Genomic DNA, 23,349 nt, shown 5'->3' on the forward strand with positions numbered 1-23,349 from the left:
ATTTACATGGTTATGGACAGTGGACAACTAAATTGTACACGAAACACTTAAAATAAAAGTAATTAAAATTACATTAAGTAAGTATTTAGTTACAATTTAATTTACGGAACTAACGATTAACTATTTATTCTTACTGATTTTAACAATAATATAATTTGTTAAATGTACAAAATATGCGATCAACTCAATAAGTTTAATAACACGTTAACATTAAATATTTAATAAAAACATCATATCTTCAACCCAATATATGAGTTTTACAAATCATACAAATCCATACAATCCAAATAATAACCAATAAATTAAAAATAAATGGCTGCGTTCTTAAATATCTTATCAAACATATGAACGATTATGTCAAAACTTGTACCTTCGTCATCTAGAAAGCAATGAGCGCTCATACGGAAGCACTTGCAATATTGATCAAAATTTATCCATATTATTATTTATTATTATTATTTATTTTTGAAGGTGGTAGAACCTTTTGTGGTTCAACTCCGGTGGCGCCACCGCCACACTTATTTCTGCCTAATAACAGCAGTGTTAGGCGCTGCTGTGTTCCGTGTTGAAGGGTGTGGTAAGGGACATACTTTTCAGAGGCGTTCCCGCTTAGTCCTCAGGGGTAGAGGCGCATCTGTGGCCGACCTCAGGTAGGAATATCTAATCCTATCTGGGGTTGATTACAAATGTAGGGGCGGCAGTAGCCACTTACCATCAGGTGGACTGCATGCTCGTCTGCTACTTCTATATTATAAAAAAACGTATTGATTGCACTGAGAACATATTGATCGTATATTTAACCTGTGCATGTTTCGATTAAACATATTGTATGAGCACTCTATTAATTATTCATCAGGAGTTTAGAAAGCTTTTCACGAAAACATCTTAAAATTTTAAATTAAACCTTAGTTTTTTCAACTTTTGTAACACATTGTTACTAAATATCAATTTAATTAATATTTAACACAAGCATAAACACTCATTTACGACTAATATCTATGGTAACTATGATTTTCGTTTTGAATTCGTGAAAATTCTCACTTCCCGTACTTGATGCCAGCGTCTTGCCATAACGACAGATCTATAAATGGCAGGTGCTCACATGGTACCAGTTTGTTTCTGAAATTAAATAAGACACTATTAAAAATCTAAAAACCCAAATGTATAAAAATAAATCAGGAATAAAAAGAACAAAAAATTGCACATATACGCGTTTACAGTTGCACACATGGTACGTACAGAAATAAATACACACACAAATAATATATCCACTCAAAAATACTACATAAGCCAGTTGTTTAAAAAAAAGTTTCAGAATAAATCGCTTTTTACGTTTGAACTACGGAACCCTTGTAAGTAGGTAACTGGTTTCGTTCGATTCTCATATCAGGCATTGTCAATACGTTGGAGGCAAGTGGGTCTCGAGGGGGCACCCTCGGAAACGCCCGGAATATTATACTGTTTTATAATAGTATGATGTTAACAAAACAATAATTAGTATTGTTATACCAATCCAGCAGGTACCCTGTCTGAGGAAAGTGATGCTTTTCGAGTGTAATATGTATATATGTCTTATTTTTTTTCATGCCCACGCTCGAAAGGCTTGATGGATTTTAAGATCGTTGGATTCGTCTTAATTACGGGATTGACACAGGCTATATTATAGTCGGGTTTTTGTTTTTATAATATTCCTGTAATTCATATCTTCCTTTAGGAGATGTTATCATATTTTTAACTTACCCATGAGTTAGTTGCTGGAACGCATGTGGTTGCATGTGGTGAACACCATCAGCATTGTCGCAAATTATACGCGACATTAATGCACCATTTCTAATTGATTCTAGTTGACCTGTTGAAGAGAAAATAACAATTTGTAAGCATAACTGAATGATGTCGAGATGTTTATATTTTATGTATCGGTTATATCATTCTATCTTTCTTTCATTCACTTTCTTTCACTATTAAAGAGTACATTTGAAACATCTCTATTTTCATGTGCATTTAGATGCATCTAAAGAAGCATTTTCACTGCATTTAGGGACTGTAATGTAACACTATTCACTTTATATTGTGTGCCTCTTCTACATAAATAAAAACCTCAAATATGTTCCATTGGTGTGGTAAATTTTATTAAATTAATATCTATAAATTAAATCCAGAGTGATATGTTTCGAGCGAAATATTTCAATATTATAATTGCGGATTGTGGCTTGCAGATTTATTAAAATTCGCTCAGCTGTGATAATTAGTGTATAGAAATTTAAAACAAAAATTAAATAATAATGATTCTAAATATATTTGTAACTTTGTTGACTTTTGTGGGATCTGTTAACAATTTCATTTCTGTCATTTCTTGTGATTTACAAAAATGCCGCAAAGAACAAGCAATATTAAGTTATGAAAGAAGAAAAAATATACAAATAAATTGCTTCCGCATTACATGAGGATGAATGTATGTATGGTATAAAAGATTATCTTACTTGGTGAAAAGGCCGATTCTTCCTCTCCATTCTCGAAGAAGTACCTGTCTCCGACCCTAGTCCTGAAGAACTGTTCCGTGAGGATACAGAGGAAGGTCGGTCCAGTTTGTGCGCCTACCACGTTGTTCTCCAACGAGCCGCCCAACACCAGATCCACGTCATTATAGTCCTCGTACACCAATTGCAATTTTTCTACGTTCTGGTAAGCCAAACAATATAATTGTGAGGTTAAAAAAAATCCAAATCTGCAATTGCTGTATAAATTTCTATTTTGAACTCTAGGGTCATACGAAGGCATGATAATATAAACATGATAAGATCCTAAGAGGAAATCATGTCTATTAACAGGACTGCAAGGGCTAGATTATGATATCAAGTTTATTTAATCATCATCTTCCCACTGTTACACTGAATTGAACTATTTATACGATAAACACTGACGCGCTAGCATATTTATGTTAAAAAAATCTGAATGTGCAACACCGATCGCAGACGATTCCTGAATAGGTGATCCTAGTGAAACTTTTACTCCCTTTACTCCCTACGGTAAAGCCATTACTACATTTCACCACGCTACAATAATAAAGGTTTTTGATAAACTCAATGGCTATAATTTATGCTTGCTATAATTTATTTGGCTATACCCTGAATCATTGAATTTATGATGTTATAACATCATAAGTTTTATGCTAATTTAACGATTATTTACTCACACTTGAGAGTTATACTATCTGCGTTTGTTCAACATCCAAGCTCCACTGAGCATAATTGCTACAGCAAAACTTCAGTAAATACTTGAAGTATTGTTATCAATGTTATAGCAAATGTGGCGTCGGAAATTATAGACTATATTATTATTAAGTAGAATAAACTTCTGAAACTATCATTATTGATTTTATGATACCACTTTGTTATAATATGGATATCTAGCACGTTTTTGACTTCACCTTTGACTTATAATAAGTTGTCGATAGGAACTTTGATGGATAAGTTCGTTGACTCCGAAACGACCGAGTAAAAGGTAAGTGCAAAATCAGCAGATTCTGAATAAAACAGAAATAGTAGGGTACTGTTATCTTTGGGCTGCGTACCCAAACGATCTACAATCCCACTCGGGAAAAGAAAGTCGGATAAAGTGACGCGTTCGCCAGACAATTTGTCTAGGTGTCGACCATAAAAGAACACATTTTGGGAGTTACAAAGGTCGCTCGGCCTAACTTAATTCTTGTGCTCCTATAAATTTTATTAGCTAAGATAGTTGAAAACTTTGTATAAATCTCACCGTAGTAGAATACCTTCTCCTTTTTTATTTTCTAGAAAGTAATAAAATTATTTTCAACCATTTAGGTAACGCACTAACGTGAGAGATAAATGCTAGATTACCTGAAGTAGGTTGGCCTTCGTGAATTATTTAACTTCGTGGAAACTTAACGGTTGCTATAAACGTAACGTGCAAAACTTGAGTCAAGTAAATTTATGGAGCCTGCCCTTACATTGGGTCCTTTAATATTTTCATAAGATTAGTTAATGCATAAAATACAAAAAAAAATATATTCAATGTGTTTTTGACAACGTGACTAAACTAAAGAACTAGTTTAAGAAATGTGTAGCGATCCTTTTAACATTTTTACTTCTAAATCTTAGCATTTACGTTATAATAACAATAAAATCTCTACTCGTATAAAAATACTGTATCTAAGAGCATCTTTTTTTAAATTTGGAGCTACAAAGAGTTAATGGAAAGATTAAGGATCTTAAATAAGTATAATAGTAAAAATTTCAATTGAGACATTATCATTGTTTATACATTTTACAAGTAAAAGTTAAATTAGACTCGTTATTCTCATTTTTTTACAGATTGTACAGACAGAATTGATAGAAAGAATACGAACTGTTAATAATAATAGTTATCGTATAGAAAATGCTACATTCCCAATTACCAAAAAGAATCCACACTATTTCTAAAGAAGCAGTTAAAAAGAAATTTGGCCCCTTTTAGCATTTATCATTACCCATTATCATTTTGCCGATTTTGCGGTAACTGTGATTTATACGGACTCTAACTCGTTTGTACACCACAGGCGCATCAGTGAACGAAGATTAATCTTATTTTATGTCGGCATTTATTGCCCGGATAGAAAAATACTCTAAACGAGACAAAGCGAGGATTCGGTAAGAGGTTTCCGGTTACGCAAATAGATGCTACAATATATTCGGCAAGTACTATAAGGAGTTTGTAAATTTGCAAGTTTCAATGTAGGGGGTAAACTTTGAAACTACTCATCCGATTTAATAAAAATCTTCACCAGTATGTCGTGAATGGTCATAGGCTAATATATAATCATGGAAATAAAATGATAATAGTAATAGAAATTGCAAAGTAAGTCGACGAAAAGGGTTCTAACGAAAGGGGTTCTTACTAATGCTGTTTTGTAAGAGGTACCTATATAGATGACTTCTATTTAAAAAATGTAGAGCGTAAAAGTGCGTTTAATAAAGTCCGCAACAGCATATATCAGCTTTTATATTTAGGGCACATAATGTACTTTGAACGAAAACAAATCTTATTTTATGTCGGTATTTGTTATCCGGATAGAAAAACACTCTAAACGAGACAAAGCGTGGACTCTGCAAGAGTTTTCCGGTTACGCAAACAGATGCTACATTTGTGGATAATTTAGTGAGATAAAATAGTATGTGAACTAGATAAACAACTTACTGCCATTCCAAGGAAACCCAACTCTGTGTCGCCGTCACCTGTAGCACTACCATGAGTTGGCATAGAAACGCCACTATAGAAATCGTAAATAGAAAACTATTGTCATTTTGCTAGTGAATATCATAACTACTATCGTTACGGTATTTCTTGACAACGTCTGTCAAATTAATGACTCATGGGACCGAATTTGTATGGCAATAGATCATAATGACATTCGCTAGCGATTTGATTTCGATAGGTTTTTTACGTATCGAGTTACGCCACTACGGATTTTACTTCTACGAGTAACCACCAGAGGCGCTGTACAATATTTCATACATTTATTTTACGTAGTCGCAAGCGAGTAATACTTTTGTAAACTCATGGTAGTGCTACTGATTATTTATTACTGACTTGTCATTTTAGGCCAAAGCTGACATTCACATACGATTCAAGATTTCTCTACTTTATTGCGTGTTGTTTACTATAAGTTTTTGTACAACAATAAGTGTAACATTTGTCATACTAATTTGATTATATAATTGCATGTTATTGTAAGAATAGATACTACTCGTAATGTAATTAATTAATTACATTACGAGTAGTATCTTTAATTATAGTTATCCATATAACTTTCTTATTTATACTTGTACAAATGTACACGCTTATTTAAATTATTACAATAAAGTTATCGAATTAAACGCACATTAACGATAGATTCGATAACGATAACGATAGATATAAGTCAATTCCTGTTTTATTTTTTAGGCACATACACATTTTTTTCAATTTGTGACCTTACTGTAACTAATATTTAATACCCCTCTTCTTATAATAATAATAATCTCTTCTTAGTTTCTCTTTAAAAAATAGTTTAACAATTTGAAACTTTTCACGAAGACAAAAGGATAAGCCGAAAGCATAAATAATACCTCTTTGGAAATAAAGTCATGCATGTCTTGGAAACTCTTGGGTACTGGAAGACCACAAGCGGCGCGCGTGGCCACGTATGTACCCAGGCCGTGGTCGCGACCTCGCTGGATGTCAGTGGCTCGAAGATCACCTCCGACTGTGTTGTTGCGTCTAAAAATTAAAAGTAATATTTAATACTAACTCCATACACACACACACACACACCACATGCACACATTGTTTGCATTGGTGTTCTTTGCGATAATGCGACTTTTGAAAGTGGTGGAACCCTTTGTAGTTCGATTTCAGAGGCACCACCGCCGCACCTTTTTCTGGCTAATAACAGCACTATCTAGCGCTGATGTGTTTCAGTTTAAAATTAAGCAAGTCTAAAGGCGTGTAAACCGAATAAAAAAAATTGTATATTAACATTTATGTTCCGAAAAAAACACTTTTACAACAAAAAATCAAAATCAAAGCTATACCCGTAACATAATTCAAAAAACTTTTAATTACTTGTGAAGTATTGACCGGAAATTTATTACACCTGACTAAAATATTGGTAACACAGATGCTTTTAAATTACTTCGTTGGTTATTTAGTAATGATGTTGGCTTCAACATTATTTTATACATATTAATATTTTTTTAACATCAGATACGTCTTCGTTACTTTTTAGATCATCATATATAAGGGAGCCATATCCATATTATGTATTAAATTGTATATTTTATTACAAGTACTTATTATAATGGCATTTTATATGTTTAATAGCTATTATTCATCTGAAAGTATAGGCTTCTATATAGTTTATGTTTCTTGCCTAGAGAGTTATATTTTTAAGACTTATTTATACTTTCATTTTGCATTTATCATTCTAACGTACCTATTAGCCGGTATAAAACCACAACTAACATTAAAATAAAGTGATATAATTATATCACATTCTTTAAACAAATAAGATTGATGATATTAATCATATTATACAAAAAAGAGAGTGATGACTACAGCTGGAGCTAGTAATGAAGAAAAAGTGAATGTAACGAATGATAAAATACACCAATAAATCAAAGACAAAAAGATATTACGAACATCATCGAGAAACAAGGAAACTGTTTTCATACAAAAAGTTAGCTCCCATTCACTTAAACTTTGTCACGTCACAATTTATTACTTAACACAATGAGAATGAAATAAGACCGTATGGCGATGATATCAACATGTACTACATATTTATTATATTTTAAGATACATAGGAGTATGTAACTGCAAATAAAACGGCGTACGTAAAGTTTTGTAGGGCTGCCAACCGTTCGGTTTTTCGCGGATACGTCAAGGTAAGTAAGTAAGGGCGTCCAGAATTTGCACAGAAACTCGGATTTAAGTGTGTCTCACTTTATTATTACTTATAATTGTTTGTCTGTAGTTATAATCGATGCGAATTTTTATTTGTCAAACATAGAAAAAAGAATATCATTTGTTAAAAAAAATAAGTGGATATTACAACGAAAAAATAAAAACATCAAAGAATTCTATAAAAGACTTGACTTAATGTGAATTACAAGCAGTATTATTTCAGTTACTATTTGGTTCTACAATTAGTAATCACAATAAGCATTCAGCTTTAAATGTAAATTGGCTTAAATATACCAAATGGTAAAGCATTGCGAGCGAATAGATTTCGTAGGTCAATACATGAATTTAATTTTGCATTCACCAGGCTATTTGAGAATTAATTTTGTTTGGTTTTAACCAAAAACATTCAAATACACTGTAGCTATAGACCGCTCAGGGTAAGAAGTGTTTTTACACGAAAATATTGACAGTTCTTTTATACTACAGGAGTAGCAGACGAGCATGTAGTCCATGTCCATGGCATGTAGTCCAGCATGTAGTCTGATGGTAAGTGGCTACTACCGTCCATGGACTTCTGTAACCAACCCCAAATAGGATAGATATTCCTACTTGAGGTCGGCACAGATGCGCGGCTACCCCTGAGGACTAAGCAGGAACGCCTCGGAAGTATGTCTCGCTTCTACGCGTGGGACTAAATAAAAATATTTGAATAAAATATTAAGGTGAACCTTTTTGCGTCACATAAGCGTAAGCATATAGAATAGGGTGACTGATACGTCACTGTTCATAATAATAGTAAAACATAAGCTAGCACTGCTAAAATGGAGAAAAATAATGTAGAAAGTATTCATCGTAAAAAATCATTGTTCTCTTTTTTGCACTCCACCGAGAGCTTTTTCTTTCTGCTTTTTAAATAAATAATTATAATTAATAAACAGTTTGTTTTTAACGAAATTTTATATTGTCCATTAATTTTCAGAAGTAGAATAAGTTCCTTGAAATTATATAACAAATTAATAATCTTACTTGAATAAGAATTCCGTAATTTCGACGGTCCAGAACTGGTCGCTGTAGTCTTGCGGCTGTACGGTCAGTCCTCTGGCGAGTTTGTTGAAAGCGTCGTCGAGCTCGAGCACCAAGGGCCTGTTGAACCAGTCACTCAGGCGAATCGCACCAACGTTGTTCCTGTGTTCTGTTATAAGTCTGCAAAAAGTAAAACAATTTTCATCTGAGTTAATGAACTCTTACTTAATGACGTTACGTAGATATCAGCTGAATTTGCTTACTGAAAGCACAGCAACTTATTACTTGAATCTAACGGTCTATTCTATTAAATTTTTTGCGATATTCAAAGAAGTGAAATCTATTCCGGCTTAATAGAAATGACATGCAAATTTTATAAATAGAAGATGTCCTCTACGGCATTAAAACTGACTTTGAATGGTAAAATATTCCAGTATCTTTTGTTCCCAACCAGAATTGTACGATTCAGTAAATAATATCTCCATAATCATTTCAATGTCCGTTAAAAATAGATGGACGGCATCTTCCACTTATTTTACAACTATCACATCAGCGAGCTTTATCAATGAAAATAATGATTAATTACTTCCAAAAAGACAATTTACTACAGTAGCACTACCATGAGTTTACAAAAGTATTACTCGCTAGCGACTGCGTAAAATAAATGTATGAAAAATTGTACAGCGCCTCTGGTGGTTACTCGTAGAACTAAATTCCGTAGTGTGAGCCACTCGTAACGTAAAAAACCTATCGAAATCAAATCGCTAGCGAATATCATTATGATCTATTGCTATACAAATTCGGTCCCATGAGTCATTAATTTGACAGACGTTGTCAAGAAATACCGTCACGATAGTAGTTATGTTATTCACTAGCAAAATGACAATAGTTTTCTATTTACAATTTCTATAGTGGCGTTTCTATGCCAACTCATGGTAGTGCTACAGCTCAGTTTACGTACTCGAGATGTCCGCGAATAAGTGTATGGAATGTCCTAAACGCAGCGGTGGCGTGTTCGTCCAAGACACTCGGGTCTACTTGAGGGTTGTAGTCTTTTATTGGTCCCTTGGCTCCTGGGTAGATAAGTTTATTCTTCACCATATTTTCGTAACCTGAAAGCAATATGATTACATCGATATTACACGAACTCAGCTTAGCTTTCTATCCTAATAATAATAATATCATTTTTGAAAGTTATATATTAAAATTGAACAACAAAGGATAAAACTCAAGTCTTTCAATTCGCGCTTGGCCAGCGCGGTAGACTATGACCTAATCCTTCTCATTCGGAGAGGAGTGGGACAGTAAATGAATACTGATGATGATGATAAAGGATACCGAAGGCACATATTATATGTACAAGATAAGCTCAGGTAGACGTCAAGAAAAGACAACTGTTTTGATGTCTTTTCCGGACTGGCTAATACATAACTAGTCCACCTACTATAGGTTGTATTTGAGTCGTCATTGCATCATATAGATCACAATTTCTATTAGATACATGTTGAAACTATAGGTATAATTTGAAAATCAAATATTTACCTAGTAGAATAGGTAGATATTCATAGTAATTGATCTTCTGATACTGAGCGATGTTGATACGTCTTGCTTCCTGGAATATTGTCTCATCGTCCCAATGAGGGTTCATGGCTGCCAGGTTGTTGGCTAACCTGTTGTGTTCACGGAGGAGCAGAATTTGGAGAACGGCTAGTTGAGGGTTTTGGTTCGTTCGGATGTCTCCTGAAAACAAAATATATGTCACGAAATTTGGTGAAGGACTCATTGAACGAGTCTTCTAATTATAATATAGATTGAGTGTCTGTTTCGACGTAAAAGTATACTTTAATGTCTGTGTTTAGTATATTTGGCTTAAAACCATTAATCTAAAACTATTTTTTCATATAATAGTAGTAGGAATTATACAAACATTTGTTGTATTGTTGTTCGGTTGTATTTTAAAATGGGTCATTTGATTTATATATGGAGTAATGAGGCGATGTACAGAAATTTTATGAAGTCTCTCTTTATTTTCAAGAGACTTTTTAAAATATCGAAACGCTCGAATAATTTTATTAATGACATACATCGTTATTAAAATTGTATTATCTTGTATTAATTAAGTATCTCACCAAAAACATTTAGTGTTATAATGTAAAAAGGAAAAGATATCTTTTCTCGTACAAAATATACTTTAAATTATCTTGCATTTAAGGTGTTTGGTAAATGTAGGAAAATCCTTCAGCGCTATATAAATCAATTATGTCACAATTTTCTAGCGATTCGCATTAGTTCACGCAAAAATATTACTTCGATAAGCTCACAAGGATGATGAATAGCCAGGTTTAGGGAACTATGCATTACTTCAGAAAATTATTAAAACTTCCATAAATTTTGGGAAAATGATTTAGCCTTATTTAGATAAATCTTTGATTTGAATTCGTATGAATTTATGTTCCTATATGACACCACGATGACCACAATCTGGTTTGAATTATGTTATGTGAAAGAATGTGAATAATTAAACTAATTTGAAATTGAATAATTAATTAACTTAAGTGAATAATTAATTAGTAAAAGTATTTTTATGTGTTCAAATTACCGACATGTGGCACCACGTTCTTGAAATTTATGATGTACCCACGTGTATAATGCTGGCAACTGTTTATTATTACCCTATTAAAAGTGCCCAGTGTTAAAATAATACACAAATTGCAATTTTTCATAGTGCAAATTTACAACGCAGTAAGTGAGACGAACATTACAATGTCTATAATACAATGTTGGATGGTAAGGTCTCCACAGCCCAAGGGCTTCACAGACTCATCTACTGCTATATCGCATGAGTGAGCGATGCGAATCAATTCGGAAGTTCTTGCAATACGTCTCGCAGAATTCTACAGGGTAACTGCGAATTTTGTGTTTTATCCCTTAATGACGTCAATTAGGAAACTCACCTGTCAAATAACAAGGTTCGTTCCGCGATTGGGCCGATTCACAAGTGAGCGTAACGTTGGGGTCCTGTGGCGGCCACTCCTGTCCTCCCCGGACTAACGTGGTCAACCGACCACCCTGGTACGCGCGGATAGCGGCTGCTTGCGCTGCGCTACTGCCGTACACCAACGACAAATCCATGAATGCTGTTACTGTTGATAGCTGTAAGACATTTTATATATTTTTTAAAGAATATTATTAATCTACCTACATATTTATTACTGTGAAATGATTGGTTACACCTTACATAATTCTTTAATAGTTGATGTAAACTCGGCAATAGCATTGTAATATAAACCTTTGTGGTTTTCTCGTGCTATTTTATTGTAATTTTTGTAACGTTTGTGAAATGATAAATAAATTAAAAATATATATATATATATATATATTAATACGTGGTCATAAAATACGGTCGTATCTTTTTACAAACTTTTATTTAACTTTATTTGTTAGTTCGTATATGTAGTAAACCACTCGACTACGCCTAGTTTCTTAGTTTTTTACGACTCACGAACCCCACATGTCTTTTTCTTTCAAATTAAATATTTATGCTCTTATTAGTGGCTTACCTACAGTATTCATTTGAAAAAACGTCAGTTACTTCAATACCTTAACGTGTACTAGTTATTACTTATTTTCAGACATAGATAATTTGATACTGAATGGTTAAGCAGAAATAACAGAGCTCTAACACCTATTTTTATACTGAGAGGTTTTTACAAAAAAGTAAACTAAATTTTTACAGTAATTCCAAAAAAAAACCGCAGCAAGGGATTGTTTGTATTTAGAAAGGCGACCGCGGTCTACCTTTGTAAAACATACCGTCGGTCGTTCCCTAAGTTTGTTTCGTGCACCTGAGCAAACTAGGAAAACGTAATGAATTTAGTTTCAGCTCTAATTTCACACGTCTAAAGTGAATTTATGTTTAAACTATTATAAAGTTTTGTATAATAGTTTAAACATAAATTCGCATTTTGTAGTACTTCTTTAATAAATGATTTGATCGTTTTAACCTTTTCACTGGAGTTTTTGGTTACGAATCTTCAATTGAATGAAAAAGAAACTTTTGTCAGTAACACCAGCTAAATTCCAAATAAACCTTTCAATATTATTCTAAGTTTGTAAAGCCAACAAAATTATAGGCAATAATGTCATAAATTTAAAACAAATACACAAATAGATATATTCTGTTTTTTTTTTCTAAAATCTAACAGAAGATTGAACTTGGTACCGTGTGCATGGCACTTCAATAAAGGGATTGCCCCACGACCCTTCATAAATTTTCATGTAGGGACAGCAATATCAGATTTTTCGTGTTATTACCTGTATTTTGTATAGGAAGAGCTTGAAACTTAATTTTCCGCCCTTGGCCGCATGTATCGGGGGCGACAATTTGTTTTACAAAATTTGGGTGTTAAAAATTTTTTTTTGTACCCATCCCACTGATTTAACCTTTTAACATCAGTTCGAGTGTTTGTTAGCCCTAAAACCTTAACTCACCGGTTCAGCAGGAGCGAAGGGAGGAGTGCAACCTCTGTCCCTCGTGGTGCCAGTCCTCACGAAGTTCATACACTGAGTGCCCTGAGGTGCGTGCACAGGGTCATTTGGTGGGATTAGGATCGGCGCACACTGCGGGTTGTTGGACGCGTCGAATGACAGTTGACCGTTGTCATCACAACATACTACTGTGTCCTTATCTGTTACAATAACATGATATTAGCAATTGACAAACAAAATAAAGCTGGCTAATACCCATTATTAATAATTATAATCGATCTATGCTTTGCCTGCTATGAATAGAAATTTAGTCATATTAAGTAGACATTTTTCAATTTCGATTTTTGTGGACAACATTGGGCAGATAAATATTAATAAGGGGTGAAAAAGACACATACAACCACAATGACGAACGCTAATATACCGCTGAAATTAAATGTTGATGTTAAAATATGGCGATTAGAAAGCCTGATACACGAAACACATAAAAATGCTTAAGCTTCAACATTGTAATTTTATCTTTCGTAGTAGTAAATTTTAATAGTATTGCAATTAGCAAAAAGAAAACAACAATTTATAAAAACCACAATACACAATGAAACGTCTTCATCATTCAACGTTACATTTAGGTTAGAACAATTCGAAATAAGCATCTAGCAAGCGCGGTGGACTATGGCCTAATCCTTCTCATTATGAGTAGGGACCCGTCCCCAGCAGTGGGACAGTAATGGGTTGATGGTGATGATGATGATGATCTGGCAAACGTCTGTTTATTTTTAAAAATATTAGAGTGGTAAATAATTGTAATGAACAATGTTAACTTCAAAGTTACCAGACCATTTCTGATAAACTTTTTGGAAAATTTTATTCTTAGGATATTGAAAATGTGTGTTAGACGACAAATAGAAATTGGTTGAAAGTAAATCGAAACCAAGTTGTAATATATGTAAGTAAGTAAGAAGCTAAATGAAAGTATATTACATATATTTAAACTTAATCAGTTTAATGTCAAACTATCAATTGTTATTAAAAGCAGCACTTAAAAACTAAAACAAATATAAAGACACAAATAACACTGACAAACAAAATCACAATAAATGTCACAAAGCCATGAAACACTCACACTGGCAATATTACTAAAAATACCATTAATTTAAAATTGGAACCCTGCACAATAAAAACGCTTATTAGATACATATTAGCAAAAGAACTCAAACGCTTAGACCCAGACATTCATTAACTCACCATCACAACATACTTTACCATCATACGCACATGCATATGATTTGCCTTTAAGGGAAAAATATTCATTATTATGTAAATCGGTACAAAAATTACATAATGTTAGCAAATCTACTTACTACTCTTTTGGGTATTAATACGGCTTGTTTTATTACCATTACACGAGATTTGAGATTCAATCGCTAAATATGCATAATGCAAAAATGTACTTGCGCGGTTCATTTGAACTTTGATCGTACGAATACGATGAAACAGTACAGATGAAACTAATATGTTAGTATGATTCGTAATTGACACTTGCTCGATCGAATAATTGGTCGAATAGATCGATGGAACCTTTCATCATCTGATCGCTTATACTGAATTCTCATGTGAATCAAGTAGCTATTTGACATACATCATACATGTAATTCGTGATAAATCTATACAGTGATAAGCAACACAATTATTATTTTAATAATTATTATATTATTGCCTATATACGATGAATACTTAAGTTTGACCATTAGTAAATAGTCAAACTCAAAGTTATTTTTAAAACACTCCCTCATGTATTAAAATAATTATGAAAACATATGTAACCATTAAATAAAATACACATTTATAAATAAAAGTTCATGGAAATTATATTCGCTGAAAAATATTGATATCATTGACGTCCAATCATCCTGATACCCCGAAGGATTGCCGAGAACGGTTCATTTTTGACCCGCCATTTTCGAATGACGTAGCGAACGTAAATTAAAACTACGTCACCTTTTCTTTCTAAGAGTGAGCACTCACGGAGCGTTTTTATTCCGCCTTTCCACTGCTGCGGATGCTGAAGTATTTGAAAAATGCGCCTTAGAAGAATATAAAAGATAGTTGTCATACAAAACAAAAGACAGCTATTATGCGTCCGCGCATGCAGAATAAAAACGCGCCGTGAGTTCTAAGCCTTATCTCATAAAGATATCAATAGTATTAATATCATAAATATACTTACGAGACTGTGCAATTCCAGCGGTGAGTGACATATCGTGGGTTATAATTTGGCCCCATTGTTGAGTGATCAAAGTCCAGACGGAATCAATCAGGTTCTTGTCAGGGAAGAAGATCATACTACATGTGCGAGGGTTCGGCAGAGGGCGCCCAGATCTCGACGTTGGAAACGAACTTATACCTGAAAATTATTTATATAAAAGTTCTGTTCTTATACATCATGTGCATAGTGTACACATTAAATTTGATCTCTTGATCAGGTATGCACCTATGATTATTTGATAAGATTCAGATCAAAATGTGCGTATAAACATTTATTATCACTCGCTTCAATACACAACATTCAAAGCTTTTTTTAAGTTTTAAATGATGTGTGAGTTCTACCAATCCCCTTCAACTGTCCCTCTCACTATGACAGGTGAACTGTGCCTAGCAGTGGGAATAATGGATTTATGATATATTGTAATATCCACAGGTAAAAGTTAAATTAGAACACATTTGCGAGATATTTAATGAAACAATTTAAAGAGTGTAATTTATAATTATTGTTGAGGTTACACAAAATTACATGCAAATTTACATTAAATTAATAAAGTAGCGTCTACGGCACAGAACCTAAAAAAACAAGACGGTAAAACTTTTCTTGTGACACTTTTAATTAAAGGTTAGAAACTTCCTTAAGCGTTGTAATATTGCAGTCTAAGACTCAGAAAATACATTCTCATATTTTACGCCGTAAAGTACATCGTATGAAAGATGTCATGGTAATTTTATTCGGTGGAAAATTAATGTAGATGTTTTGAAAGCTTAATATATCTGAACAATAAAATGTTATCGTATTTTATACGTACTTTACGTTGATATACTAGAAAAATAAAACCCGACTGCCTAAAGTTCCAGGTATAGATAGATAGATAGATAGATATTCCTTATTGCACACTTCAACAGAACATATCAATGATATACAATTATATAGTTGATCGTATGCAATAGGCGGCCTTATCGCTAAGCAGCGATCTCTTCCAGACAACCTATAGTGAGGAAGATAGTGACGAAAGTGGGAAGTGTGTATGAAGTTGGAGAAGGAATATGAAAGGTAACATAGTTAATATAGTACACAATGATAAATCAAACAACAAGAAAGAAAAAAAACAGAAACAAGCACAGACGAATACTGGTACTGAAAACGATCTTTTAAATAGGTAGGAGTATTTGGACTGAACAACACGCAGTAAAGTGCAGAAAGAATATGCATATTCCGGCGAAGTCTGATTGGAAGCCACTTGAGTTTAGTTCGATAATCGGATATGTGTTCATTTTTGCGGATCCCAAATATGAAACGAATGCACAAGTTTTGAAGACGCTCAAGTTTATTAAGTTGCTCTTCCGTTAAATCAAGATAGCAAACATCGGCATAGTCGAGAATGGGAAAGAGTAAGGATTTTGTTAACGCAATTTTAGTCCGGTATGTTACTTCCTTAATTTAGAGGAAGCTTTTTGAGATGGAGGACGTTCCAAAAAAATAAGATATAAATATGTAAATACGCTCGAAAAACGGTATCCTCCACAGTCGGGTAAAATTATTATATGATCACTGAAAATCAGAGATTGGTTGCAAAATATCTCTTTGCATCAGCAGATTCTAATAAACGCTTGCGGAAATGTGAAAGTGATTGATTAGAATCAATACTACACACGAATGGTATGTAATGTTCATACAAACCGTGCCTCATTTTAGACAAACGAGCCACGGTTAGAACCGGATAATTCTGCCACAGGAATAACGGGAGTATTATTCACAGAGCAGCATGATTTATTGCCAGCAATTTGCTCTAACTCGACCAGTACATGCATTTAAGCCCGAAAGAATTATGCGACTCTACTTTAAAGCGTTTGTAAAGACTCCTTTATGTTTGACTTCATTTGCATATTTTTAATGTATCAACATTTTAATCATTATAAATAGTGACACTGATCGTACACAAAGTATTTATCTTTTATACAAATAGAGTAGGTACCTAATTTATTAACTACCAGCTGGTTAAAATTACTTTTAGTGCAGTTGAAACGTATTTGAAATTCAGATGCAAAATACTTACCATCGCCATAATTGTATGGCACTAAACGTCCGTAGGGCGTCTGTGGGTTACCAAGCGTTGGTTTCACCAGGTTGTTGCACGAACCATCAATAGAACGGTATCGAGACCTGGCACAGAACGGGGGAGCCAGACCACAGGTCTGCGTCGCAGGGTCTTGCCCCGAGCCAACCGGGGGCGGTGGGTTACTGAAACTGCATAATAAAACCGTTAAATATTCCACGGCACGCTCTTAGATAAATCTTGGCAAATGTGTACGAAACACCGGTTTTTTTGATTAATTACCCAAAAACGTCGCTTCTGTATCAAACCATTTTAAAAAGCTGCTCTACAAAATGCGGGTACCATTAGTAATACCATAAAAAATCTAACTACATTCTTACACTATGTGCATTTATATTATAGGTACGTTAGTTTTAGTTCACAAACCCTTTTATTCAACAATAATAACTCAACTATAAAGTACTTATCGACACCTTTCATCTATACTACTTTCTTTCGCCACCGTAAACATCAAAAGCGGATTTTGGTCAGTCAGCTACTTATACTAAATACATCAATTTTTAATTAAAATACTTAGCAGAAAACAAATACTTAGGACTCGGTTCATAAGTTAATATTGACTCTTCATCGCATAAATAAAATGTATCTTCTACAAAGGATATTACAGGGTTATATAAACATACTATATAAGGGCTGGACCTTCATGTATACTAGTTTTATTATATTCAGGCAGACCGTCCGTGTAATATCCGATAATTTAGATTTGTCAAAGAGGACCCAGCTTTCGACCGTAGCCTGACATAAGGATTTATGTTAAGGGGTAAGGATTAACAGTAATAGGCTATCAGGTAAGGGTCTATGTAGGATATTAATATAACTTTCAATCCAACCTAATAATCCTAAAGTATAACTTTATGAAAACTCATTTTCTACGTCAGGTAGGTGGTTTAAATAAATTCACATCATCAAATGGAGAATGTTGTTTAGGAGCAGTATTTTCAGGATTTGTGTTTTATTACCATTATTCTATAATGTAAATACATGAATTCCTCCGAGGTATACGCCAATATTACTATTTACACTATTTACTATTTATATTATATGATTTGTTAGTTTTACAACACATTCACATGAAAAAATACTAAGCTCAGCAGTTTTATCACCAAAGTGTATGAAATCTACTTTAAAAGTTTTTTTTTATAAGTAATGTTTGCAATATTCAATCACCACCGATACATCTATTTCTGCTATACGGAAAAGAAGTCTTTGCCATAGATAAATATACATAACGTGTAGAAGTATAGAAATATACTAAACGTGTACCATACTCTTATATTCTAGGTCGTAATCAGATTTGAAGAATATGGTAAGTACAAGTATTTTGGAGTTGATTGCAGATTATCAAGAGCTGTAACACTTGCGTCAGGTGAACTGCTGAAGACAAATCAAGCCAGGGCCGTTTTTTTGTAAAAAAAACGGAGAAAAACAGAGTATAAGCAGATAAAAAAGATACGAACAGAAAACAGAAGAAGTAGAAAACAAATACACAAGATATATAAAAGATAAGACAGAAGAGGGAAAAGACAAAGAAATAATGAATAAAGAAAACAAAGAGAAAGTTGGTAACATCTAAAATAACCTTGTCGTTGAGGTGAAATCTTCTTCGCTGCTTTCCTCTTCCGAGGAAGACGATGAATATGATTCTGAAGGAGTCGTTTTTCCATAGCTGTTGACAGAATTGGTTACTATAGTTAGTTGCATGCAACAATTACTACTATTAGGAAATGAAACACTATATTTTAATATAACTTACATAAACCGTGCTATGATATACGAACATAACTTAGAAACAATTATATTATACTGCCAATCAAAAAGTTCTATGACATCAATAAACAATATGTTCGTCGAAACAATGGCATTCTTCTTTGATTTGATTGGTCGCACATGGAGATAATTTTTATTGGAATCGGCTTATATACTTTCATTAAATCATTGTTCTCATATTACTTGTATGTATAACTTATCTCATGGCACGCACTATGTACGTCGTTACTTTATTTATTGTTGTGGGATTATGTGCTAGCGTCTTAGTAAAGAAACTCTACGTTTTAGTTCTATTACTCCAAATTTATTTATTAGCTTTTTAAATTTTAACTTTCTTCATCAATTTCGATGTTTCACATTTGCCGAGCGTCCCACTACGGTGAATATTTTTTTTAAATTAATACTGATCGCTTCAACTTGTAATGAAAGTAATTTTGTGAAACAGCGAAAATACTAAAAAATGTGCGTCTGCGTTATTAACTTAGGAACAAATGGACCTGGGTCTAGTACTAAACTTACGAAAATATGTTCGAAGAAAACGTTGTGTCCATGTATACTTTTCATCCAATTTTATGGAGTGAGTTACGTATTATTTTTCAAGAACGTGGTTTTAAAAGATATTTTAAACACTTTTTTCAACGGTGAAAAATGAAAATAAAGTATAGTAGGTACTTTTAAACCTTACATTGGTAGACTCAACGCAGAGCTCATTTGCATTTTCGGCCCAAAATGGTCTTCTTTATGCAAACCGACCTCTCTCCTTTTCACTACGACAGATTTATTCTAAGCAGATACTGTTGTACGGAAATATTTTACATGTTTCAATTATTAAAATAAGGGTACTGTTCATCCATACGTGACTGTATTCATATATAAACATTTATATAACTTTAATCCTTGACTGGTACATATATCATTATACTAGCAGTTATGGTAGAGATAGTAATAGGGATAGTGGTTTTCAACTCGGTTTCTCGATCGGAGGATTGAAGGTTTAATACAGATATTATGCAGGTTTTCTCACGATATTTTCTTTCACCATTGAAGTCGTAATTAATCTATTACACGCACTTTGATAAATCATTGCTTGGGATTTGAATCCCCCCGATTAAGAGTCCCAGCTTCAACCACTGCTATATTTATCACTGCTGTAATTAAATTTACATTTATGTTGATTTATGTAACCCAAATAGAATAATAATGAAACAAAATATTGGACCAAATTTTAATTTTGCATAGGAGGAGAGATGTCAAAACCATAATGATAATGGAGTTAAATTTTCCAGGCGTGAATTTTGGTTTCAAAGTAAGTTGCGTTCGCATCGTGTACTCAACTAGTAACACAGAGTTAAACTAAAGTGATAAGCACTTAAATCTAGATAATACAATTGCGGTGTCATTAAAACCTTAAAGCAACTAACTACATATACCATTGCAATATTGCATAGTGCATCTTAGTCTATGCAGTACAATCTACAGTGCTCTATAATACGGTGCTGTAATCTTTTATTCCATCAACCTTGTGGATGCGCATTAGAATGCTAGAGTGCAGATGATATCTGTACAGGTAAAAGACATATTGATAAATAGGTCTCTTAAATCTTAAGTACCCAATTTATCACATAGACTGTACCTCACTTACCTGTAATATAAGATCCGACCGTGGGATTTATACGTCTCATAGCTTTTTAATCAAGGCTTTTTTGTATATCATTTCTCTTAAATTTCAAAAGGATATGCAGAGTTGGGTAAAAAAATATGTTGACATGTATTTTTTTAATAAACCGTAATTTATCTTTTTACTAGATTAAGAATATTTATTTAATAAAATTTTGTATTACTGTACGTACAATTAGTCATAACAGATAATTTTGATTCAAAATCAGTTGCACGTAGTAATCCATCCACGTAGGAGCACACCATCAGACTCGAAACTATTACCTGCACGTAGATGTACGAGTAGTATTTACATCGTAATATTTTCGATGTTCTCTTAATAATAGTACCATTACTTTTTTAACGACGTTGATAATTTTGTCTTCGTGTAACTTTTATATGTCTTTATATATTTGTAATTTTTATGACATTAATTTTATTTACCTAATTTATTATAAGGTATACAATCATAAATATATCTAGATAAACTTACCCTAATCCACCTACAGGTAGCCTTTGTGGGGGGAAGAGAGCACTGGCTCCTTGGGAGAGGATTCTGAACGGGTTCCTTTCCGAAAATAACTGGGAACCGAAGTTCTGAACACCACCGAAGAAGGGTGAAGAAGAACCCAGGACATTGAGATGAACTCCTTGGACCGCACCACAAATCACTAATGCGAGGCAGAGAATCTTCTTCGCCATGTTTCTGTAACAAAGAAACACAAAATATTTAATAATCTGTTATTTCAGGACTTATTGTTGTGAAAATAAACATGAAAGGAAATAAGAGTGTCATTAAAGTTCGATTAAGGAGATATAGGCCGCGCTAAACTGCTCGTCCACTCTGAAGTTGTTATGAGGAGGTGTAGTCATACAATTTGCTATGGCGACGCGATTCATTTCTATATTCAGAGCGGCCTAGCAGTTATACGCGGACTATACCACATTAACACCTATCGAAACAGTTGTTCCGTTTTGATGGAAAGTTGTACCTGTCTTTTTTTTTATAATATAAGAGTAGCAGACGAGCATGCAGTCCACCTGATGGTAAGTGGCTACTGCCGCCCATGGACATCTGTAATCAACCCCAGATAGGATTAGATATTCCTACCTGAGGTCGGCCACAGATGCGCCGCTACCCCTGAGGACTAAGTTGGAACGCCTCGGAAAAATATGTCTCCCTTACCACACCCTTCAAACCGGAACACAGCAGCGCCTAACACTGCTGTTATTAGGTAGAAATAGGTGTGGCGGTGGTGCCGCCGGTGTCGAACCACAAAAGGTTCTACCACCTTCATATCTGTCTTATAACTCCCTAACTATAACATCGAGGGGACTATGCTAGACCTCTAAAGTTGCAAAGCTTCTGTGATTGGCTTGTAAGCAAGTTTTATTATTTTTAGTGGTACATATTTCAAGTCAGAATTTTTGGAAGTTGTTGATTGTTCAAAACTAAGGTAAACTTTTGAATAATTTATCATCATTTACTTAAGCTGTGAAGGAAAACATTATGGCCTATTAATACAAGCTTATGAGCGTTGAATGTGTACCTAATATTCTATGTCTTAAGTTGATGCGTACATTACTAGAACTCCCACTCACACAAAAACATTAAATTTATTTCAAGAACACGAGTTAAAACAAACATTGCGGCTTATATACTAATATGAGAATATATTTTCTAAGAATATGAAAAGTAAAGCATTACTACGAGTAAGTAATGATCCTTGGTAGCTTATATTTGTACGATAATACTAGGGATTTGTAATAATATATTATTTAGTTTTCCTAAACTGTGTGTTACTAAGTAAGAAATGATCTTTGGGAGTTATATTTGTACGATAATACCAGGCATTTGTAATAAAATATTATTTAGTTTTCCTAAACTGTGTGTTACTAAGTAAGAAATGATCTTTGGGAGTTATATTTGTACGATAATACTTACTAGGCATTTGTAAAAATATGTTATGTAGTTTTCCCATGATTACATTTAAATAGACTATAAAAGTATCACAACTAATAAAATATATCGCATACATAGATTTTCATGAAACGTAACTTTGAACTACCAAGGCCTATTTTCTAATTCAAAAAGTTTAACGTTGCCCAAACATACATAATTATATCATGTTTAAAACTTTATATTGTGATTAATCCTGAATAAATACAGAAGCTCTGTACTATTTCTAAGATTGTTAATAAACCCGTTTTTACAAGCAATATTTTCGAACCACATTTACCAGTAAAACATTACATACAAAAGCCAAAGTATCTGTAGTGTATGTGAATGGTCTGTCGTCTCATGCTTATACGCCGCACACTGTACCATAGAGAGGGAGCGGGGCATACCCCCTCTCCCTCACACATTTATTCATTCTGCTCGGAGCTGCCAGACAGGACGGACGCGCGCGTGCGGTGTATACAGCAGTGAGCCGATACTTCGATAATACCAGGAGCATACAAACAGTACATTTGGCGACGAGTCTGTGAGTACTGTTTACAATTTATAAAAAAAAAATAAATAAATAAATAAATAAAAAATAATAATCAACAATACATAAAAAAAAAAAAAAAAAAAAGAAAAGGA

At 33.5% G+C, this 23,349-nt stretch overlaps 1 protein-coding gene across 2 annotated transcripts in view; it reads right to left on the reverse strand.

Moving 5' to 3' along the window:
• Positions 1 to 1,024: 1,024 nt before the first annotated feature.
• LOC140758027 (peroxidase-like) overlaps positions 1,025 to 23,349 on the reverse strand; it is a 105,091-nt gene continuing 82,766 nt past the window's right edge. The window contains exons 2-14 of one of the 2 annotated variants that reach the window (XM_073093973.1): positions 21,256 to 21,468; positions 18,919 to 19,005; positions 17,280 to 17,470; positions 15,185 to 15,361; positions 12,961 to 13,157; positions 11,424 to 11,622; positions 10,012 to 10,209; positions 9,431 to 9,581; positions 8,473 to 8,649; positions 6,111 to 6,261; positions 2,481 to 2,679; positions 1,741 to 1,849; positions 1,025 to 1,119 (exon numbers count right to left, since the gene is read on the reverse strand). In XM_073093973.1, coding sequence (XP_072950074.1) covers positions 1,038 to 1,119; positions 1,741 to 1,849; positions 2,481 to 2,679; positions 6,111 to 6,261; positions 8,473 to 8,649; positions 9,431 to 9,581; positions 10,012 to 10,209; positions 11,424 to 11,622; positions 12,961 to 13,157; positions 15,185 to 15,361; positions 17,280 to 17,470; positions 18,919 to 19,005; positions 21,256 to 21,464 — 2,127 coding nt within the window. In that variant the 5' untranslated portion in view covers positions 21,465 to 21,468 and the 3' untranslated portion in view covers positions 1,025 to 1,037. The remainder of the gene's footprint in view (positions 1,120 to 1,740; positions 1,850 to 2,480; positions 2,680 to 6,110; positions 6,262 to 8,472; positions 8,650 to 9,430; positions 9,582 to 10,011; positions 10,210 to 11,423; positions 11,623 to 12,960; positions 13,158 to 15,184; positions 15,362 to 17,279; positions 17,471 to 18,918; positions 19,006 to 21,255; positions 21,469 to 23,349) is intronic. The other variant, XM_073093974.1, reaches the window with a different exon arrangement.

This window comes from Epargyreus clarus, unplaced genomic scaffold (genome assembly GCF_041222505.1).
Source record: "Epargyreus clarus isolate Ecla_fem2 unplaced genomic scaffold, WU_Ecla_fem_2.2 ptg000005l, whole genome shotgun sequence".
In the NCBI taxonomy this organism is placed as follows: Eukaryota; Metazoa; Arthropoda; class Insecta; order Lepidoptera; family Hesperiidae; genus Epargyreus; species Epargyreus clarus.